This window comes from Mustela lutreola, chromosome 2, assembly GCF_030435805.1.
Source record: "Mustela lutreola isolate mMusLut2 chromosome 2, mMusLut2.pri, whole genome shotgun sequence".
Taxonomy (NCBI): domain Eukaryota; kingdom Metazoa; phylum Chordata; class Mammalia; order Carnivora; family Mustelidae; genus Mustela; species Mustela lutreola.
Window position 1 is genome coordinate 128,230,315 of NC_081291.1, and position 23,564 is coordinate 128,253,878.

Genomic DNA, 23,564 nt, shown 5'->3' on the forward strand with positions numbered 1-23,564 from the left:
CAGCTGGAATTTATATTCCATTGCAAGTCTGGCTCTCGAAGATAGTGTATTTTTATTCTTTCTCAGTATCTCCATTGTGAGTCAGAGTGGCCCACGGGCTTTGCACACACAGAGAGACTCATCACACCGAAACTCTTCTGGGTTTTAGTTCGGGATCCTGCAGGAGCGAGCCCTTAGTTACAGGCGTGCAATACAGACCTGTGTCCTCCAGAGTCCGCTGTGCTGCGCCCAGGGCAGCCCGCGAGCGTTCTCAAACCCCGAGTGGCTGCAACACTGCAAGGACACCGAAGAGGAGGCACGTCAGCGCTCCGACTTCCTCCCGACGCCGCCTCTGATTGGCTCCTGGGCGCATAAGAAACCGGTGAATGAGCGGCTGACCCTTACAGAAACTTGCCGGAGGTCTTTGGGTGGCACCGATCTCTCCTCCGCGTCCACCCGCGGGCACGCCGAGCCGGAGAAGGATGAGGTCGTCCTGTGTCCTGCTCACCGCCCTGGTGGCGCTGGTTGCTTATTACATCTACATCCCCCTGCCCAGCGCCGTGTCGGATCCCTGGAAGCTGATGCTGCTGGACGCGACTTTCCGGAGCGCACAGCAAGTGGTGAGACGCAGCCCAGAGCTGATTCTCTCTCCCTGCTCTTAAGTAATATTTGAAGGGGGAAAGCAAGATTTCCGGACCGCGTCCCCCGAGAACGCGTATTTTTCTAACGCAATTAGGCGATCGATTTTTAAGGTGGTTCAGTCTGGCGTTTTCGGGGTGTCGCATTTGCCTCCTTGCTAGCAGCGGGCTAGATCTCTATCTTCTCCTCTGCGTTGGTGGCCGCCAAGGTGAAGTTCTTGAATAGAATTTGATAACTCTTTAACCCTTCGTCTGTCCTAAATATCTCCCCTCTTTCTTGGTTGACAACGTCAAAAATAAATAAATAAATAAATAAATACACCTTTCAGCATTTTTATAAAATCTCCCCATTTTCCTTCTTCTGTAGGGGCCAGCAGAGAGTGAGTTAAATGTTTTAGGAAGGCTGTGGGGAAAAACAGGCTCTGATTCCTGGGGCCGTGTGCGGCCACCTTAAAAGCAGAAGCGGCCCCCGCGATCTCCCGAGGTCCCCTGACTGTGGAGCTCTCTGTTCCTGGGGGCAACTGGCAGGGTTCTTGCTAGCACTTGAGTAACCGCGGTGATCTCCCGCTTCGTGCGCGGTGCTTATCAGCTCAGCCCAAGAAGGAGGCCAGGAGGCCTGGCTGCCACTCCGAAGACCAGGCGGTGGAGGGGGCGGCAGCTGCGGTTCGCGTGATGCACTTGTTTTCTGCCTGCCCTGCAGCATTTCTTTCCTGTCCTTGATTGTCAAGGAGATCATCTCTGAGCCAGGATACTCCTGCTCACCCTGGCGAGGGAGCATTTCTGTCTGTTGTGCCATGGGGATGGATTTCTTTTCCCCGTAGACAGTGCGGTGTAACTGTCTGCAGTTTATTCTACAGTAAGAGACATTAATTTTAGTGCCAGAGAATCTAAAATCTTAACTACAGTCAGCAGCCAAGGCTGGGTCCTATTATTCTAACCCTTCTTAATCTCAGGTTATTTTTGTAAGCTCCCCCTCCCCCCCCCCCCCCCCCCCAGTGACTAGAGAAAGAGGGAGAGAAAAAAAAATCATGATTTTCCTAGCAGGCTGATGTTCCTTTTCCCTGTCCATTCTAATTGTGTGTAAAATCACGGAAAAGCCCCCGAAGGAGGGTATTGTAGCACATTCCTACTTGGGATTTGGTTTTCTTTCTTTTTTTTTTTTTTTTAATTATTTAAAAAAAAATTTATTTTTAACTAACCTATACACCCAGTGCGGGGCTCAAACTCACAACTCTGGGATTAAGAGCTACCTCTTCCACCTACTGAGGCAGCCAGACACCCCAGCAATTCATTTTTTTTAAATTCAGCCATGTTTTCCGTTCCCTGTTGTCTCTTAGGAATGGTTTATGAAGTTATAGATCCCCTTTCTTCCCTCCTGCTGACTGTAATGCTGACCTGGTGAAAGAATGACCATTCCCTTCTCTAGCATTTGTCCCAAGAAAGGTGGTCTTCTTGTAGGAAGCCCTGAAGTCCCTCTCTTCCTTCAGAAATTAAGTAATTTGGGAGTGCTATCCTTTAAAGTTCTTTTAAAGACCTTAAATGGTCTTTACCTGGGTGGGTTATAAGGGCCTTCAACAATAAAAAGAAGAATGACTAGTTAGAGGAATAAGAAAAACATGAAAAAAAAATCCAACTGCTATATTGGCTACAGAGATTTTTTTTTTTTAGTTTTCAGGTCACCAAAGGAGTCTTCCCCATCATGTGTAATTTGGGAAAAGTCAGGTTCAGAGAAAAGCCGTTCTTCCCCAACTATAGGCTGTCAACCCAACAAAGGCAAGACCTTTGGACCCAATGATCCTCTGTATAAAATGTGCCCTCAGCTGGCGTTTGGGACTGATACTGTGTGTAAAGCCAAGTCAGAGAGATAAATAAGGTAACCAGTTATCCTCACCTGACACTGTGGCTTGAGAGTGGGTTTGCCCAGAAGTGGCTCTCATCACTTTTCTTCTAAATTGTGAAGTATCAGAAAGATTGTTCAGGCCACATGGTAGCATATTCTACCCAGTAAAGCAATTTACTAATGTCACTTCAAATTGTGCCAGGGAAAAGACAAGGTGACTTGACACATTGTAAGTAAATACGAAAGCATGACTGCTGGAGGTATGCCTCCCTGAGCCCCATCCCAACCAGGCCACTTGCTGGCATCAAGGCCAGGCAATTTACAAACTACCTCTGGTCTTCCTCTGTTTTCCCTGTAAAACAGGCTTAAAACCTACCTTACGAGGTTGCTATGAGGTTTAATAATGTATTTAGATATCTGGAACTTGTAGTTATACCTCTAAGAGTTAGATTGTGGAGAAAATCTGTGGGATTGCCCAACCTTGTTGAAACGGTAAAACAAATGTAAACTGGAAGTGATTTATCTCATTGAAACCTGGGGAGCTATCACTAAATTGCATGGCATGAAGTTTGTGACCCAAGCAATTTTAATTAGAGTTGATTTGCTCATTGACAAAAGCCACTGAAGCTACTTCAGAGGTGAAGTTTGGCCTACTTCTTAGCACAGTCAGCACGTGCCCAGCATCAAGAATGATGGATGCTGCTTCTATTCTGTGTCATTGGCAAATGCTGCACCTCTTCCTGCCCATTCTTATCTCCTTTATCTTGTGCAGGTGAGTCAGATAATTGAGATTTTGTTCACTATACTTTTTCTTTCCTTGGGATCCTCCAATATAACCTAAGAAGAAGCTACTTGAGATCTTTCTCAAGTCATTTCAAACACAGATGCTGCATTAAAATCCCCAAGGATCTTTACAAATCCTGATGCCCAAGTTCTGTGCTATACCAGGTTTATTCAGAATCTCTGGGAGGTGAGTCCCAGGCATCAGGAGCTCTAAAAGCTCCCCAGGTGATTTCAAATGCAGTAAAATTTGAGAACCATTGCTCTTTAAGGTGAATCAAATGCATTGCAGATCAAATAATCTATATTCCTTAAATTGCACTAGTTACTTGCACACAGGTTGCTGGAAATGAGTCCTTTTACATTAGCATGGATTAGTTTATCAGATTAGTTGATTGACACTTTGGCTGTAAGAGTCTAAGGGGATAAAATACTAGCTAGGCAAATTACATTGTTATAGCAAAGCCTTCATAAGATGTTGAGCTGTGGAAAAACACGAAAGGTTTGGGAAAGGCAGTGGAGAAGATTGGTCAGCAAGACACTGGGGGACAAAAGTAGAGAGTTGGTGGGGGTGCGTTCTGGAGACTGATTTCAAAATGCTGTGTAAGGAAAGTTTTTTCAAAATGGTAATCCTGGTACAGGTGGAGATACTGAGAACTGTGCACTGCTGATTTGGGCAATATGCATTGGAAATAGTAGAAGTAGGCTTATTCTTTGACCCAACAATCCCTCAGTATGAATTAATTTTGAGTAATCAGTGATATAATCAAAATTATAGCTGTAGGGATTGAAACATTTTACAGGATTAGAAACCTTATTCAACTAGTCCAAAAGCACTACTTTTTTTTTTTTTTTTAAGATTTTATTTATTTTGAGAGTAAGAGAGAGAGTGAGTGGAGGGGCAGAGGGAGAGGAAGAGCCAGAATCTCAAGCACTCCATACTGAGTTTAGAGCTCAGTGTGGGGCTCCATCCCACAACCCTGAGACCATGACCTGAAATTAAGAATCAGTCACTCAACCGACTGAGCCACCCGGGGGCCCCAGCACTGCTGTTTCATGAGAAATAAGGGGGAACATTCACCAACCTTGTTTTGTTTTTGCAGCATGGTTTAAAAAAAAGTGAAAGCAAGAAAAATAAGAAATCATATAAATTATGGAACACACATTTTTTAATACTATACAGTCAAAACATTTAGGTTGTAAAATAATGTCTAATGACCTACAAAAAATATGTACTTTATGTTAAGTGAGGAAATGCAACAAAAATATATAGTTCTGTATATCTATATACCAAAACATATAGTTATATACATCAGTAGCTATACCAGTCTATCTTTACTTAGAGAAAAGGCAGAAGGGTATAATTTAAAATATAATGCTTTTTTTCTGGTCTATCTTCAATTTTAATTTCTATATATTCTAGCTTTTCTATGAATGAGTATAGTAATAAGAAATTGTTTTAAAAAGTTTTTGTAGATTTCCTATTTCTAAAAAGGAATTGATATGCACACACATACCAATGTGATTATTTTAGTCATTGTTCTATAAGGAAGTCAGATTTCTTTAAAAAAAAAAAAAAGCATCCCAGATCCCCTGATACAGGTATCACAGTGGCATGCTTCATACATAGTCACTTAGATGTGACACAGATGGGAAGCCCACATGTGCAGTTTTAGGGAGATGCTAGAATGGCCTAAAAGAACCTACAGCATGCTGGAATGGAGAAGACATGTTAATATATAGCTATTAAGAAGGCAGCTGCTGACAGGCATTACTGAAGAGGCACAGTTTCAGAAGCTCATAGAAGGGAGAGGTTATGTACAGTTTAGAGGAAGGTAAAGATGGCGGCTAAAGGCAATAGGTGTCTGAAGGGAGCTCAGAGCAAGGGCTGGGTTTGGCTCACCTTGATCATTTCCCAATTTACTAATAACTCTACTATATATCTTTTTTAAAAAAGATTTTACTTATTTATTTGAGAGGAAGAGAAAGAGCGGGTGCAAGTAGGGGAGAAGCAGAGGGACAGGCAGACTCAGAGAGGAGTACAGAGCCTGATGGCGGGGCTCGGTTCCATGACCTGAGGTCCTGACCTCAGCCGAAATCAAGAGTGGATGCATAAGCAAATGAGCCACCCAGGCGCTCCTCTACTATGTATCTTTTTGATGACATAATGTAAAACAGATGATTGAAATTTATATTTTTGCTGAATGTTCCCCCTGTTTCTTCTGGATGACCGTGCTTTTGAACCAGTTGAACAAGGTTTTTCATCTTGTAAAATGTCTCCAGACATCAGAATGCAACTTGGCTTCCCCTGGATGTTCCATGCATGAATGTGCACTCAGGCTGTGTAAGTGTGTAGTTTAAATCCAGCTCAGCTGGATGCCATGCAGAACTCCGGGTTTGCTAACCTTTTTCATAACTGTTTGTGAACCGCAATGTTTCCTACTGTCCGGTAAATTTAACTCAAGAACATTAGTAAATAGTAAGTTTTGTCCGCTGCCTTCAGGGCTTGCTATGATACATATTTCTTCATTTAATTAAAGATTTCACCAATCACAATAATTCTGAACTAACTTGATGGAATTTTTATAAACACCTGCAGCAGAAATGCTTTAAGAATACTTTAGGGGTGGGACATCTGGGTGGCTGTGTCCAGTAAGTGACTGACTCTTGATTTTGGCTCAGTTCCTGATCCTTGGATCATGGGGTCGAGCCCTGCATAGGGCTCCACACTCTGTGAGGTATCTCCTGGAGATTTTCTCTCTCTCTTTCCCTCTGCTCCTCCCCCAAGCTGTCTGTCTTTCTCCCTCTCTCTAAAATAAATAAATAAATCTTTAAAAAAAATTAGGGCAGATTGATTCAGCTACCAGATGTGTTAGGCAATGCCCAATTTATAGTTTACTTTGTTATTTTTCCTAGAACTCTACAAATAGAGCCCTCAGCACAGGAATGCTATATTACTTTATTTTAGTGGGACATTCTGTTTCTATCCTGTGACTTGGGCTTGACCTTAAGATATTTCTGGGAGGTATAGAAGTGTGTTAATGCACAATTTTTTGTTTTAACATACTGAGTATATATTTTCATTGTCAAATGAAATGATATAGGAGATCATTACTTCTTTTCTCCATTTTATATTTATAAAGAATTAAGAAATATAATTGAATGTCCAAGTGGCAAACCTCGTTATATTCTCTACCCAGTTTGTGTCCTGTTACGAAATTTTAACAATCTTTCAGTGTTTCCAAAATAAAACTAAAATCCTACCCTTTGGAAGTCATCACTCCTTCAATAAATAATAACTAAACACCTGTGTTAAGAACTGGCAAAACAAACATGAAAAAGACCCATATCTAATCTTGAGCAGTTTACAATGACACGAAGGGAAGTTAAGCCTATTGGCAGTTACAAAGGGTGTTCTTTTTTTTTTTTTTTTTAAGATTTTATTTATTTATTTGACAGAGACACAGTGAGAGAGGGAACACAACCAGGGACAGTGGAAGGGGAAGGAGCAGGCTTCCCACTGAGCAGGGAGCCCAAGGCAGGGCTGGATCCCAGGATCCCTCGATCATGACCTGAGTAGAAGGCAGATGCTCAACAACTGAGCCACCCAGGTGCCCCTACAGAGTGTGTTCTTGAATGACAGAGTTTTTGACAGAGGTGTCATGGGTTGCTCCAAGAGCCTGAAAAAGGACCTCTAATGTAGAACCAGGCAGCAGGCATTGAGGACTGTTTTCCCTTCACATTGGTATCTAATCTGAGTTACCAAGGTTGATTGTTGACAGAAAAAAAAAAAAAAAAAAAACCGACAAAAAACTAACCTCTGTAAAGCACACAGTAAGCGGATGTTCTTACTCTCCTTCCCTTACAAAGGAGGAAACTGAAAATGCAAAGGAAAAATAACTTGCTCAAGATGACCCAGTTCATGAGAGATTCAACTCCTGCCTGTCTCACTCTGAGCTCAAGAGCTTACCCATTGTACTAGCTGCCTTTCCACAGGAGCTGAGTGAACAAGATGCAGGAGGAAAAGAGGAGGGTGGAGAGGGGAGGGTGGAAGGGCATTCCAATGGGAGAGGGACTGTGCCAGAAGGGACAGTCCAATGGGAGAGGGTTATATAGCTAAGCAACCAAAAGTAGTTTAAACTTCAGAGAGGGAAGGCTGGTGGGAGCCACAGACCAGATAACAAAGGGCTCTGTGGGCTGAGAAAGGGGCCACTAAAAGAGTTTTCACAGGGAAATCACATAGTCGACTCTGTATTCTAGAACAGTCTTCTCAGTGAAAGTGAGTGGAAAGTAGTGAAAGTAGCGGGAATGGATGTGCATGGAGTGAGAGTAAGACTGAGAGATCCTACCAGGGATACCCCCAGGGGGATACCAGTGGCGACACAGGATGCAGAGGCCTGCATTAAGAGAAATGAGACCCTAAAGGAACATGATTTCTTATTATATTTTACGTTTATATAGCAGTCTAGAGTTTACAAAAGATTTCACTTAATTGCCCCCCCCTTTTTTTTTATTTTTTAAAAAAAATCTGTGTTTGGCAGTGCCTGAGTGGTGCCCTGGTTAAGCATCTGACTCTTGGTTTTTGCTAAGGTCGTGATCTCAAGGTCGTGTGATCAAGCCCCAAGTCCCACTCTGTGTTCAGTTAGAATTTGCTTAAGACTCTCTCTGCCCCTCCCCTGCCTCTCTCTCTCTCAAATAAAATGAATAAATCATTTTTTTTAAATGTGTTCTAAGTTTTTTTTGTTGTTTTTAGTTTTTGGTGGTTGTTGTTGTTTTTTTTTTTTTTTTTTTTTTTTAAAGATTTTTTTATTTTTTATTTTATTTGACAGAGAGAGATCACAGGTAGGTAGAGAAGCTGGCAGAGAGAGAGAGAGGGAAGCAGGCTCCCTGCTGAGCAGAGAGCCCGATGTGGGACTCGATCCCAGGACCCTGAGATCATGACCTGAGCCGAAGGCAGCGGCTTAACCCACTGAGCCACCCAGGCGCCCCGGTTGTTGTTGTTTTTAAGTAAGCTCTCTGTGGGGCTTGAACTCATGATCCTAAGGAGAGTCACTTGCTCCACCCACTAAGCCAGCCTGATGCCCCACCCTTCCTTTTATTTTTGTAATGGATAACTGGCTGGCATGAATTGCTTCCATTTATCAAGTGAGGAAACTGAGGTTCAAAAAGGGTCAGTGACCTCCCCAAGATCACATGGTTCATTTATATTGGCAAAACAGACACTAGAATCGAATGTCCTGGTTTCCTATTTTCCTGCTCTCACTTGCTGAGCCAGGCTGACCTAAAAACAAAGTCCTCCATGATGGATTTGCCCTTTTTGTCTCTAGTGCTGTCTCTGTGACCCACCCCTCGTAGCTGCAGCCAGGCACAGGGGAGTGCTCATGATAACTTTGATACTAGCTCACTGAATCCTGACCTTTTTCTGATCTCCCCCAGTTAAATTAATCTTCAGTAGTGCTTCCCAACCTTTTTCCATGCCATAGACTCGATTATGCTTGTAAAAATATGCCAGAGGAAACTGGAGGAGATAAGGAGGGAATCGATCTGTATGGGCTTGAATGATAGAACTGGCAAGATTTATACAGAGGATTACACAAATGGGTCTCGAATAGAATATGGATGCTGATAAATTTGGAGTAGCTATAAAAAACGGTTTTGAGTTTTCACCTCCATGAAACATCAAAACATCAATGTCTTGTGGCCCACCTGTTGGGAAGCTCTCCTCTCCATAGTTTATAACCATTTAAGTACAAGTTTGTTATTATTGCTATTAAACATAGATAGATAGTCCCCAAGGTACATATGTATCTAGGTAGTCTTATAACTTATTGTCCAAACCAGGACATTTTTAAGAGTGCTAGGAGCTGCTATTAATAATCATGCTGGGAAAACTACTCTAAGTCAGAATTATTCCCAAACAGATCTGGACTGTTTATTCGGCTTGCCACCATTCAGCATAATCAAGTCAAAGTTGTAGAATAATTCCTGTGCTCCCTGTTCTGCTGAAACCTGACCGTTAACCCTCCAGTAACCCACCCCTGCCATCTCTTCCCTCACCCCCAGGCTTCATGTCCCCTGCAATAGTGGCAGAATAGAAGTACGACTTCCTAATAGTCACATAGAGCCTGCCCCAGTCAGTCCCACATTGCGGGATCTAGCCTCAGTGTTCCCATGATGTCTGCACACTTGATACCTCTGCCTCCCATGCCCTCCCACCCGTGGACTTTAGCTAACATTCCACACATCTTTCAACACCCACTCAAAAAGCATCTCTTTGGGAAACTTTCCTTTTTCCCCAATCAGCCTTAATCTCTCTGTCCTTTATACTCTGCTGGCATTCTCATGTGTGTGTCCCATTATGTTTCTTTCCTTAGGTGGATGTTTCTTTATGTACAAGCTCCCCACCAAATTCTAGGCTTTCTCAGCTATCATAGACATAATTCCCCTTATCTGTTTTAGGGTTTGGTTTTGCTTTGAAGATCATTTGTTATAGAGAAAACAAGAATTTATGGTTCTGCTTACTTTCAGTCTTCTGTATTACTTCATTTGCACCAAAGAGCAGACTTGGTGCTCCCATGGGCCTGTGACTCTGAACTTACTCCCAAAGGATTTTTTTGCTGCCCTTTGCAACATTTTTTTTTTTTTTTTTGCAAGCCTCACTGTTTTCTGGGTTTTTAACTTCCTCATATTATTTTTGCAGATTGATGCTTATTTTTGAATTTGTAATAAATGTATCTGTCTGTTTCTTGTTAAACATTAGGCTGTCTCTTTAAAAGATCACTGGTGAAGGGGCACTTGGGTGGCTCAGTGGGTTAAAGCCTCTGCCTTTGGCTCGGGTCATGATCCCAGTGTCCTGAGATCGAGCCCCACATCTGGCTCTCTGCTCAGCAGGGAGCCTGCTTCCTCCTCTCTCTCTCTCTCTCTCTGCCTACTCGTGATCTCTGTCTGTCAGATAAATAAATAAATAACTTAAAAAAAGAAATCCTTTATCAGAAAAGATCACTGGTGAATTCCCACATTCATTTGATACTGTTCTACCTTTCCCTTTTCCTCTTAAATGGATAATTGACGAATGCTTCATGAGAAATTAATTTGACTGACCCTCTTCTGTGCTGCCTGTCCCATAATATCGTCCGTGCTCTGGGATTCACATTACCCTTTCTTTGACGGTTCTGAAGTCTACTCTTCTAAAATGCAAGATGTTTATCTCACTCTTCCTAGTTTATGCCTCAGTTCTAAGGGTCACTCTGTCCCAAGCTTGCAGGCCTTTCCATTTCATGGCACAGTTCTTCCCTGTTAGTGAGAAGCATGTCCATGGCAGCAATAGTTCCTGTTTCCTTGACTTTCTTAGTAAGTCAGTTCGGCTTGTAGAAAATGATCTAGTTTTAATAGAATGAGATTGCTGGCAGATAAGAGTATAATAATGGATCTGTTTACTGAATAATAAACACAACCACTAGCAAGGTTAAATAACTGCTGGCTGTGAACGGGATCTGTTGGCCTCCATAGCCCTTTCTGTGATATTCCATAGCTTCCTATTATGATTGCTCCTTCTTCCCTCCTTCCCTTCCAAACCCACACTCTGGAATGTTTTGTATTAGTTGTTTGATCCACATTAAGAAAGCATCAAGCAGGGGTGCCTGGGTGGCTCAGTGGGTTAAAGCTTTGCCTTCGGCTCAGGTCATAGTCCTGGGGTCCTGGAGTCCTGGGGTCCTGGGTTCGAGCCCTGCATCAGGCTCTCCGCTCAGCAGGGAGCCTGCTTCCTCCTTTCACTCTGCCTGCCTCTCTGCCTACTCTCTCTCTGTCAAATAAATAAAATCTTAAAAAAGAAAGAAAGAAAGCATCAAGGACGTAGCATGGATTTATGAATTTCAGTCCTAGAAGATTTTATGTATTATGCCTTCAAAATTTTAGTCCTGGAGGATTTTAATATATATTACATACTGGAGAGGTTCTATGGTTATATAAGACCAGGAAATAATGAGTTGATCAGGATTTCTTTATTTACTTGTAAAACATTTCAGAATTCCTACCATATTAACATGTATTTTGAGTCTTAGAATATACAGTGGGTCCCAAAATTAACTATAGGTCTTCATTTTACAAAAAACTTCATGATGAGGTGCCTGGGTGGCTCCGTTGATTAAACATCTGCCTTCAGCTCAGGTCATGATCCCCGGGTTCTGGGATCGAGCCCCACGTCAGGCTCCCTGTTCAGTGGGGGGTCTGCTTCTGCCTCTCCCTTTCACTCTGCGCCCCTCCCAACCCCCCCCCTTCACTGCTCATGCTCTCTCTCTCACTTTTTCTCTCACTCTCAAATAAATAAATAAATAAAATCTTTTCAAGAAGTAGGTAAAGGACCTGGAATAGTACCAGAAATAATACTAAGAAATATATAGTCCAGATCTTATTTTTGTAACTGTCTGCAATATACTCCAACAGTAATATACTGTTTTGTATTCTTTTATTTTCACTGTTAATCTTGTCAGTCTGCCACTGCTCTTATAAGCAGACTGGATTTCTGTATAGATATAGATCTTAACTTCAACTTCTGTTGGCTGTGGCTACTGGGTTTAACTCCTGGCTTCAGCACTAACTAGTTGTGAAAGTAGCTGGGCAAGTTCGTAGAACTCTAACCTTAGTTTTCTCATCTATAAAAGTGAGACAATGGTAGTGCTTCCCTTGAGGCTTGTTATATGGACTATATACAATTGCATATATAAAATTCCTGCACAATGCTTGCTGTAAAGCAAGAACTAAAAACTTCTTCCTCTGGTTAAAGTTTTGGAGTCTGTGGACTGAATTTGCTGATGCTCTAACTGAATAGATCTACGAATTATCATCCTCGTAGCTAACTCATACTGTTCTGTCTTGTCCTGTATATATTCAACCTTTATAAGAATCCTGTAAGGTAAGTACTATTGCTATTCCTGTAAATGAAGAAACTGAGGCACAGAGGGGGTAGGTATCTTGCCCAAGTCATGCAGAGTCAAAACTCTAATTCAGGCACTCGGCCTTTGGAGTTGGTGCTCTAAAATTCAAAGGAATTGAATGTCTCTCAGGCTTTCACTGTCTTATATCAAAGATTTCCACTGGAGTCTGCCAAGTTATCAATTCGTTTTAGAATATGATGTCACCTGAAAAAAGTTGCTTGGGCTTTAGGTCCCTAAGGTACAGTTGGTGACTTGACATTTTGCTATATAAATTAAAGTCCTTTATTTGAATTCTGTCCCAGTGGTGGACCATCTTGCCACATCAAGAAAGTGGTTGATATTCTTAACAAAGGACTTTGGATTTGCTCAATTGATTGCCATCTTTTGGGCCTAGAGATCTGGCCTGTACCTATGGAAAAGGTGACTTTGATTTCTAAAGTTATTAAAGGCAGGTGTCTTCAGTTGACTACCATAACAGAAGAAATTCATGATGGCCTCCTATCATTGGTTAACAACCATATACTGGGCACTGTGGTGATAGCAGTTCACAAACCAGACGACACTTGGCCTTCCTAGAACTACAATCCCATGCCAAAAATCTGTGGCAAGAAAATATAGTGAATATGGAGAAATTTGTTGGCAGGCTAGTGGTAATTGAAATCCTGTAAAGGCATGAAATCCCCTATGGAAACAATGTTGAATGAGAAGAGAGTAGTTTTCAATCTGAGAAGAGGTGGTGCCAACAAAGGGGACAGAGCAGTCAGGGAACAATGAGGAAAACTGGGGAAATAAAGTGTCAAAGAAACCAGCAAAGAATAGTACAAGGAGAGGGTGGTCAGCTGAGTTGAATTCTCCTGAGAGACTGACGGAAGTGAGGTTGGAATGGGGCCCATCAGCTCTATATCCTGGTGTTCGCCTCAAAGTATCAGCCACAAATGTACTCCCAAGCAACTGTGAGTTTTACATTTCAGGGTCTCAACCTATAGCCTGTTTGTTAGAATGATTTCAAGGATGTTGGCCAAAACTAATGTTTTTAGTTAGTTTGAAATGATAGTTTGAACTATCATTTCTCACAGGATATAGCAAAAATAAACTTTGTAGCTTATGATTAAAACCCGAATGGAAGTTACTGATGGATATTAATGAGATGCTAAATAGCTATATATAAAAATAAATGTACAAGTTATATACATATAACTATTTAGTAGATTTAAAAAATATTTGTTTAAAAAAAATTAGGGGCCCCTGACTGGCTCAATCAGTTGAGCAGTTGACTCTTGATCTCAGGGTCATATATGCTGGATATGGAGGTTGCTTAAAAAAAAAGAAAAAGAAAAAAAACTTTAAAAGAACTATAAAAGTGGAAAGAAAAAGTAAAATAGCTATTATGTTGGTTGGTTCATCTATATGACAACCTATTTTAAAATGTGGAATCTTAGAAGCTAAGTAGCTTTTTCTGTCTACTTCAAAATGAAGTTCACATCAGATGAATATTAAACTTATTGCCTTATAGATTGATGCCTATTAATTCTGTAGTTAAAAGTATACCATTAAAATGCTCATACTATACTTTTATCAAGAACAATAGGCCAGGGTTTTGTAGGACACACCATGTGCTAGGTTTGAACCTTAGTTAGCGACCACAGAAGCTCAAAACCAATAGCTTGTCGATCTTATTTCCTCACGTAGCAAATTCAAATTGGCAAGTTCTGTGACTTAAATGAGGATGTTTTGGATAAAAACAAGAACATTGTTATTGGTTATGTCCACAGAAGGAATCTGTTTGGCAGTGATTTTCAATTGCTCTAAAAACGTGATTTCCCGACTCCATAAAAGCCTATTTTGGGGTAGATTGTAGAACTTTAACTGCTTAAAAAGTTAGACTTTCATTTGGGTGTTGTTAATGTTCAGATGTCTGTATGCCATTCCCCTCCATCCCATCCATTTTTTGAGTCTGAAAGGATACAAAGAAACCATCAGACAGATGTGGAAGTAAGGGCATTCCAAGAAAATAGCAGGTGTACAATTCTGCAGTGGGACAGCATGGCGCCTACCGGAAGCTACTTCTATTGAGATTCTGAAAGGTGTAAGAAGTTTGAAGGAGATCTTTATGTAACTGAACCAGGGGTAGAACTAGTCCCATTCCTGGGTTAGGATCTATTTCACTGTTTTAATTATGCGAACTCTAGGTTAGATAATAGTAAAATTATGAAAACATACAACAACAGTATTATTTTTTTCAAGAATAAGTACCACTTGGTGAGATAAGCTTTAAACTACCCATTAAAAACATTGTTACAATCTGTAGAATAGCATTTAAATATTGGTGGCCAAATATGTAATTTGACTGAAAATTTATTTTGCTAGTGTTACTTGGTTTTTTGGTCTTAAACAAAGACTTTTGTAAGTCAGTCTTTCCTGTTGTGTCCCCAGTGCACTGCTTCAGAAAACTCATTCTTTGTTTAAAGTTTAAAACAAACACTGCAGTTCTTGAGATCTGTGGTGCCTTCTTTGAGACAAATCTTCTTGTCTGCTCATCAAAGAGGTTGGGTCTAAGGTTAGACACCTCTTGCTTTAACTACCCAGTCTAGTTTCTGTCTCATCCCTATTTCCCTCTCTTGCTAAACCCTGTTCTTCCCCTCCACAGAACATTTGTTATTGGGAATTGCCTGTTTAATTCCTAAGTAATTCGTCTCCCTAAGTAATTCTGTCTTTCTTGCCAGGGTGTTAAGCTCTGTGGGGGAGGGAGCGTGTCTGTGGGTTTCATCACCATGAACCCAACTCCTAAAAGTACCTGGCATGAAGTAAATGCATATCTGTGGGTTGAATAAATGGTGACTGATCCAAAGTCCCTGAACAGCTTTTACTGTAAAGAGGGTAGTGAAAATGTCCTGATGGGAGGTTTTCCCCGTACATCCTGCTTGTCAAATAAGGCATCAACAATAGGACCAGCAGCAAAATGTGCTCGCTGCTGTTTTTGTTTTGGGTTTTTCTTCAAAAAAATTTTTAAAAGATTCTATTTATTTATTTGACAGACAGAGATTACAAGTAGGCGGGGGGTGGGGGGTGGGGTGAGAAGCAGGCTCCCTGCCGAGCAGAGAGCCTGATGCAGGGCGTGATCCCAGGACCCTGAGACCATGACCTGAGCCGAAGGCAGAGGCCCAACCCACTGAGCCACCCAGGTGCTCCTTTCTTCAGATTTTTTAAAAAAAATTCTAAGTAGTTAACATGCAGTGCAATGTTGGTTTCAGGAGTAGAATTTGGTGATTCATCGCTTGCACCAATACCCAGTAAATATGCTTGCTTTTGCCCTGGATTCCTGTTCCTCTTCATGAAAAGCCCAAGTAGAAAAATGGTAACGGGTAAGATGCCTGCTTTTTTCAGAAAGCAAGAACTTAAAAGCAATAATGAAAGGAAACATAATCTGCACTATATTAATCCATTCACAGTTAGACTGAGCATATTACCTCCCAGGCAGTGTGCCCGTTTTAGGGCAACAAAGGTGAAGGAGGCAGTTGTTACATTTTCACCATCTATTTCTCCAAGTATCAAAAGTAGAAGCTTGAACCAAGAACTAGAGAGGGCAGAGGAAGGAGTAACTGTCTGGGGAGTGACTACGGCAGGGTGCCGCAGAGGAGGGGACATTTGCGATAGATCCTGAAGGATGATGAACATGGGTTTGGTTGTGAGAGGAAGAAGGAGAAATTCCAGTAACAGATGGAACCCTATGGTTCAGCCTTCTGGATCCGTAAGGAAGGGATGTACTGCATGGGGCAAGACAGGCTCTGTGGGCACAGGTGTGTACAGGGAAGTAGTGTGGAGGAATTGGAGTAGGTGAAAGGTGTGTTTATGCAGTAGGTGGAGAATGTTGCTGTGAGTTGTATAATCTCCGGCTGTCACAACTGCTTGAAAACTTTTTCCCATGAAAGCAAAATTCCTCGAGTGATTTAGAGGACTGAATAATTATTTTTGATATACCAGAAGAGGTATAGAATTATGCTATAGAAAAATGTGAAAAATAGAAAAACTTGACCTCCGTCTCACCTTAACACAGCCTCCATTTGCTTTTTGTCGTATTTTCTTCCAGTCTCTTTTTGTGTATGTGCTGGCTATCACACTATACATAGAGTTTTACACACAAATTATTTTACTTATCATTTACCAGGAGGATTTACCATATCATTACTGCTTAGTAGTCCCCTCCCTTTGGAATGGATATATCAAAGAGCATGCGCCATATTTAAGCTATTTCCGTAGGACCAGATACTTAGACTAGTTACTTGCTATAAGCATAGTTACTAGCTACTTATAAGTATAGTTAGTTACTATAAGTATATAGTTACTATAAGTATAATTACTAGTTACTTGCTGTAAGTATAAATGTTACAGTGAACACATTTGAGTATATGATCTTTTTGTTTTTAGGGTTTTTCCTCAAGTGATTGCCCCAAATTAGAACGATCATATCAAAGGGTATAAATATTTTTACAAGTCTTATTTCTTATTTTCAAGTTGTTTTTCCTGTATATGCTTAATAGCAATGTGAAAGAATGCCAGTTCTTTTATACTCTTTCCAACATGAACTGTTGGACAGTGGACCATTGAACAAAACAGGTTTGAACTGCGCATTTCTTCTTATACATGGATTTTTTTTTTAAGAACATACTATAAATGTATTTTTTCTTCCTTATGACTTTCTTAATCACATTTTCTTTTCTCTAGCTTACTTTATGGTAAGAATGCAGTATATAAGACCTATAACATATGAAATATGTGTTAGTCAATCATTATTGGTAAGTCTGCTGGGTAACAGTAGGCTAGTAGTAGTTAAGTCCGGGGGAGTCAAACATTACAGGCAGATTTTTGACTCTGCTGCTGGTTTGGCGCCCCAACTTCTGCATTGTTCAAAGGTCAACTACAATTGACTTTTTAAAACTTACTTGAAGAGCTTACATGGATGCCTTATTTAACTATAATTTCTTTGTAAACAGTTGACATTTTCTTCACTGCCCTGAAAAGGAAAATACAGGGGCTTGTTAGCAGAGTGCCTGTTCCTCCAAGTATCTTCCTCTGAGCTTAATGTTCAGGTGATGCCATTGCTAGTATTCAGACTATGTCTGAAACACTTCTATGGAAATTTCCTGACGTACACACGAACATCAATCTCATCGCTTTAGGGTCACATCTTGTTTATGAACAGTGCAGTCCTCAGCTTCATTTCACACCTTGTTATTTAGGGGGACTTTGACTTTTCTGGAAATTGAATTCAACGTCAGGGAAGGAAGATTTGTCTTCATTAAGCATATACAAAGGAATGAACCAAAGTCTCTGAAAGCAGTTTTAAAAAAATACTTTCGGGGCACTTGGGTGGCTCAGTGGGTTTAAGCCTCTGCCTTCAGCTCAGGTCATGGTCCCAGGGTCCTGGAATCGAGCCCCGCATTGGGCTCTCTGCTCGGCAGGGAGCCTGCTTTCCCCTTCTCTCTCTGTCTGCCTCTCTGCCTACTTGTGATCCCTGTCTGTCAAATAAATAAATAAAATCTTAAAAAAAAAAAAAAACTTTCGTCAGTGGTAGCCATGTTGGATCAAACATATGAACCCCCTACTTCTTGGCAAGGGTGAAGTCATTTTCATGCTCTAGAAGTTGCTTTGGTTTTCAGTTTATGTGAGGATTGTTAGCTCCCACCCCTGCTTATCTTGTAGGGCCCTGTATGTCTAGAGCACCTTTAAGTGTTTATCACATCTGTCAGCCTCAAGGAGAAGGATCAGTGACCCTTAGCATATTACTGGGCACCTACCCTTATAACACCCGGTTATAAATAGCCCACTTCCAGGCATCCTTGGAGGGTGGTGGGGAAGGAGACAGTACTTAGGCAGCCTGGACTTATTTCATACTTATACTCCATCGTATTATATTATATTCTCTTTCATATATTTCCCTTTTGGGGAAAAAAAAAAAAGGTGGTACACCAGGTTGGCTCAGTTGATTAAGCTTCCAACTCTTGGTTTCAGCTCAGGTTGTAATCTCATGGGTTGGGGATCAAGCCCCCCCTTTGGGCTCTGAGCTCAGCGGGGAGTCTGTTCGAGATGCTCTCCCTCTGCGTGTATATGCTCTCTGTCTCAAGTAAATAAATTAAAAACAACAACAACAAACTGTTTCCCTTTTGTCTTCTAACTGTAACTCAGTTTATTTTCTCCATAAAATTAATCTTTATCCCCCATTTCTTTTGTAGTCCCTTAAGAATGACTATAATTACCTCTGACAAGAAGACTACTCAAATTAGGGATAAGGAAATCTGTGTGCTTTGAAGGGAAAAGAAATTTTATTTTATTTTACTTCAGTTTTATTATTGCTTTGAAAGGAAAAGAAATTTTTAAAAGAAACAAGTACATCCATCTCTGTGTCCTCAAGAGAACCCATAAGCCCCACTCAGATCTTCCATGTCCATTGTCATTGCTCTCTAAACTGCTTCTTTGCACCATCAGAATCTAAAATGCCAAATAAACAAAACCCACAATCAAATATATCTAATTTTATGTCTTGGTTTTATTTATTGTTATCCAGGTTTAGAGTTAGAACACTGCCAATCGGGCATATTGTTTGTATGAGGTCTGAATTTCAGACCACCAACTTGAGAGCCACAGGCTGACCTGCAGATATATTATTTTTGGTTCACATTGTATATTAAATATCTTTTTTTTTGAGTTTACTTATTCATTTAAGTCATCTCTATACCCAACATGGGACTCGAGCTCACGACCCCAAGTTAAAAGTTGCATGCTCTTCCAATGCAGCCAGCCAGGCACCCCTGTATATTAAACATTTATGAAGTCATTGCCAACACCTAAACTTCAGAATATTTCACTTAACAAGCTGGTCTTCCTGCTTCTCTTGAAAGAATCAGATCATCTGGCGACAGTAGGCCAGAATTTCCCTACCACACAATCACCTAGGGAGCGCAGCAGCTTTCATCCTTATTCTAGGCCTTGTTTCTCCAGGTTGCCACAAGCCTCCCATTCCCTGATGCCTTATAAGTTCATTTGCCTTATTTTCCTCATGTGCATTTTCTGCTCTGGCCCCTGAAGACATGCGTTTAAGATTTCTACAATGTTTAGTGTTGCACAGAAGTTGGCTAACTGAGGCGACGCAGCACAGCCCTGTGTTCTAATTGGATGTGGTATCAAGCTGAAATAAGATCAAACCTCCACCCTTCTCACCTTCCCCCCACTGGGGAACACTACAGGAACATCTGTAGTCTGTCCCCAGCAAAGGGTTGGACACTAGACATGCTGAAGACCAGAAAGAACTGGATCCAGCAGAGGAGAAATAATACTTAGAATAACACTTAGAGAGTAGCCCCTGCCTGGGACTCAGAGCTGGATTGAGGCCCTGGTTCTGGCCCCCAGACAGAAGGAGTTCTCGGTAAGTCATTCAAATTCAGTTTAAGTTTTGATTTCTAAAACAGCAGGGCTGGACTAGGTAAGGTGGTACCAAACCAGTTTTAAGGGGAATTAATAGATAGGAGGACGTTAAAGAGTAAGCAAAATTCAATAAATTTCTCTTTTACGTCAGAGACTTGTCAGTGTCTTAAAAAGCAGGACTTTTTTTTTACTTATTGGGACTGTCTATGAAAAGAATTGATATATAGTATTTCCCAAGGTTATTTAATCACAGTACCACCCAATCCTTCATTCTTCGTTCTCTGTGCAAAATTATCTCCTCAAGATGCTGTTTGATAGAACTCAGCTTGAAAGAAGGCACTTTGAGCTTTCCTTTCGGCTCTGACTTTCTAAGTATGTAAGCCAGAGATGTAAAAGAGAACTCAGGACTCAGGATCAGGTAATGGGACACAATGAAAAAGATTGCAGATCCTTGGGGTGCTTGGGTGGCTCAGTCGTTAAGTGTCTGCCTTCAGCTCAGGTCATGGTCCCAGGGTCCTGAGATTGAGCCCCACATTGGGCTCCCTGCTCAGCAGGAAGCCTGCTTCTCCCTCTCCCACTCCCCCTGCTTGTGCTCCCTCTCTCGCTGTGTCTCTGTCAAATATATATATATATATTTTTTTTAAAGATTGCAGATCGTGAGGACTTAGAAAGATGCTGGTGAAACATGGATACTCCAGCTCTTGGTCTGGGAGGCAGGTGGAACAGTAAGGTGGGGAGGGTGGAGTTAAAGCCACAAAAATAAATCTGGAGTTAAGAATTTTGCTATGAAGGGAAAGAGAAAAGTTAGTGTCTGAAAAACTTTCTGAGGTCAGTTGGAACTTTTTTTGATAGAGATGTAGTAAAAACAAACAAACAAACATGAAACAAAACAAAACAAAACAACCTGTAGCCAGATTCGCTGACCTGGGATCTAGTTCAAACATGTCAGTAACTGGATGATTTACAGTTTGTCACTCACCTCTCTGGGCATCCATTTCCTCAATGTTCAAAGAAGACAGACTATATAGGTAGGCACTTTGATGTTTTAAAATTATACTTTTATTTGCATCTCATTTAAGTTAGTAAGGATTGAGTCCTTCAGAAGGGGATTTGGTGAGGAGAGATGTATAAGCAAAGGAAGGCTGAGATCTAGATTAGAGAGAATTAGGTCAAGAGAGGTACATCTCAAGCTCTTGGAGGCTAATTCTTTAACGGTACTCTGTGAAACTGTGAGTTCCAACTACTGGGGTTTCTCTATAGTATTGCAATAGACTCGAAGGTATTTGGTTGGCTTCTTATGTTAACATGGCTTAATTTCCCACTGAAACCACCAAGCATCTGAACTGGATTGAGTTATCATTCACTGCTTAAGAAGCTGATTTACTTGACTAGCTTTCCCAGATATATAGGTTTTTTGGTTAATAGCATGAATGATAACATGCTGTTAGTTATTTGCATAATTGCACTATGATGAACTATTTCCAGTTTTGTGTGTAGTCTTGTGCTATTTTCTAGATTTGATTTTCTTGGGTATTTACCAAGGTAAAATTAGTTTTAGTAATCATAAGATTATGAGACATAGTAATGTATGTCTCAGTAAATAATTTCAGATGTATGGGAAGCACCATAGTATTTCATTTTCAAGTGTTAAATGTATACTTTTAAGTGTGATTTTGGACACTCATTCATTCCACAAGTGTTTGTTGCACATATACTATATGCCAGGCCGTGTACTAAGAGCTAAGGATGAAACAGTGAACAAATGCATTATTATTTTCTTTATGACCTGTGTGGATGTGTGCCTAGCTTCAAACAAAGAACTGCTACCTATGCTAACATTAACTCCCTCATTCATTTTTATCTCATGATTCTATTAATTTTAAGGTATGAAAGAATGATAAGATGATAACCTTCAGCAAAGTTTTACCAGTAGAAAAATATGCCTGGTCACCCTATTTATCTAATATACTACATAAGAGGAAGAAAATGTTTGATAATACTAAATTTTATTTATTTAAGTATTTTATTGTTTATGTCAGGCAAACGTGATAACCACTGCGCTACGGAAACTATTTGTTTACGATAATACTAAATTTTAGTAATATCACAGTGGCCGATAACCTTATACTTATGTTTCTTTATAAATTGCTGGGTCACATACAATTCAAAACCCACAAAGAAACTAATGGTCTTTAAATTAAATGTGTTCTGGGGCACCTGGGTGGCTCAGTGGGTTAAAGCCTCTGCCTTCGGCTCAGGTCATGATCCCAGAGCCCTGGGATCCAGCCCCACATCAGGCTCCCTGCTCAGCAGGGAGCCTGCTTCTTCCTTGCTCTCTGCCTGCCTCTCTGCCTACTTGTGACCTCTACCTGTCAAATAAATAAAATCTTTAAAAAAATTAATTAAATGTGTTCTTCCTGAAAATTCTTAACTGCTATGTGCCAGTTTATCCTCAAGCAAAATTTGATTACGCACCATTTTATATTTACATAGGAAAATGATGAAGGCACCACTAGGGCAGGCACATTTAAACCTAGTCTACTGCTGGGCTGGAAGCTGGGGCACACTCCTGAGGATTGGTGGTTTTCCTGGCCTCAATGACAGGAGTGTCCTGATCACCACACAGGCCTCCTCTCTTCCGAAGTGTAAAGGTGATGGTCTCTGGGTTACAAAAAAAATAGCATTTTTCTTGAGTTATGCTTTATCTACACTGGGACATTTCAGGGCTAAAGGAGTTGAAAAATTAAGCTTTGAGGAAATGTTGAGTTTGGGCTCAGGTGTTCATGTGTAGTGTGATAGCACAATGAAAGGGTTTCAAAATGAAATTCTTCACTTCATACCTACTTGACAACTTTTACAAGCCCCAATTTTTTTTTTTAAGATTTTATTTATTTATTTATTTATTTATTTATGTGAGAAAGAGAGCAATAGAGCACAGTGGAGGGGAGGGGGAGAAGAAGAAGCAGAACCACAGAGCAGGGACCCCCATGTGGGGACCGTGCCAGCCTGACCCCAGGACCCAAGGACCACGACCCAAGCAGAAGGCGGACCTAACCTACTGAGCCATCCAGGTGCCGCTATAAGCCCCAGTTTTCAATCCTCATAGAAGAGATCAAGAAAAACAGTCTTAAGTTTTAACTCCTCTTCTCCACCACCTTTGGATAGATTGTGTTGAAAATGAAAATCGAATTTGAAACTAAAGGGCTGGCCAAGATCTGATTGCTTTCAGTTAATATTATTTAGCAATGTCAGAAAAGGTTGACATTGTTATTTTGCTATTATATTTAGTGTTTATATCACATCATTATATTGTTTATTTTTACATATCTTAACATATTTTAGTTTCTTTTTTATGTATATATTTTTTCCATTTTCTTTCTCCTTTTTAAAATTTCTGTCCCCTCTTATTTCTCTGACTCTTGAGACACTACAGAGTGGGGATCTTCCTCATTAGACTGGACCTCATCTTCTTCCTCTTCCTGCTCCCACTTGGTCAGGTCCTCGGCCTTTAAAAGCCACCCCTTCCCTCCATCCTCGGTGAGCTCATGGATTTTGACAAGTAGGATCTTAGCGATGTTATGGTACCTCTTTACCAGAGACTGCAATTCTCAGAACATTTGGCCTCTACCTGATCACGCCGCTCCTGCAGCTGAGGGCAAGGACTGGGCCTTTCCCAGAGCGAGGCGGGCTCTCACTTAAGGCATTCTGAGGCTTTGGTGCGCTCTCTCCCCGGCCCCGGGCTGCTCTGCTCAGTCTCCACTCGTCGCTCCGCCTGCGCGCCTGCCCGCCTGCCCTCCGTGGCCGCCTGGCGGGGCTCCAGAGCTCCCAGCTTCCTGGGTCGGCCTTGCTGGAGGGCAGGCCTGGAAGGTGAAGGGAGGCGCTGGCCGCCCGCTCTGGGGTAAGGGCAGGCCCCCGGCGGGGAGGGGCCGGCGGATGCGGAGGGAGGAGCTGGGCGCCGCCGGCCGGTGACTCAGC

The 23,564-nt window shown here is 41.3% G+C and overlaps 1 protein-coding gene across 3 annotated transcripts in view; it reads left to right on the forward strand.

Moving 5' to 3' along the window:
• The first annotated feature begins 335 nt into the window (after positions 1–335).
• NCEH1 (neutral cholesterol ester hydrolase 1) overlaps positions 336–23,564 on the forward strand; it is a 57,279-nt gene continuing 34,050 nt past the window's right edge. The window contains exons 1-2 of one of the 3 annotated variants that reach the window (XM_059163466.1): positions 470–599; positions 2,286–2,490. Coding sequence is in view for 1 of the 3 variants with exons in the window: in XM_059163465.1 (XP_059019448.1) it covers positions 462–599 (138 nt within the window). In the remaining 2 variants the exon portion in view is untranslated. Of the gene's footprint in view, positions 600–2,285; positions 2,491–23,564 lie in introns of all 3 variants that reach the window. The other 2 variants (XM_059163465.1, XM_059163467.1) reach the window with 2 other exon arrangements.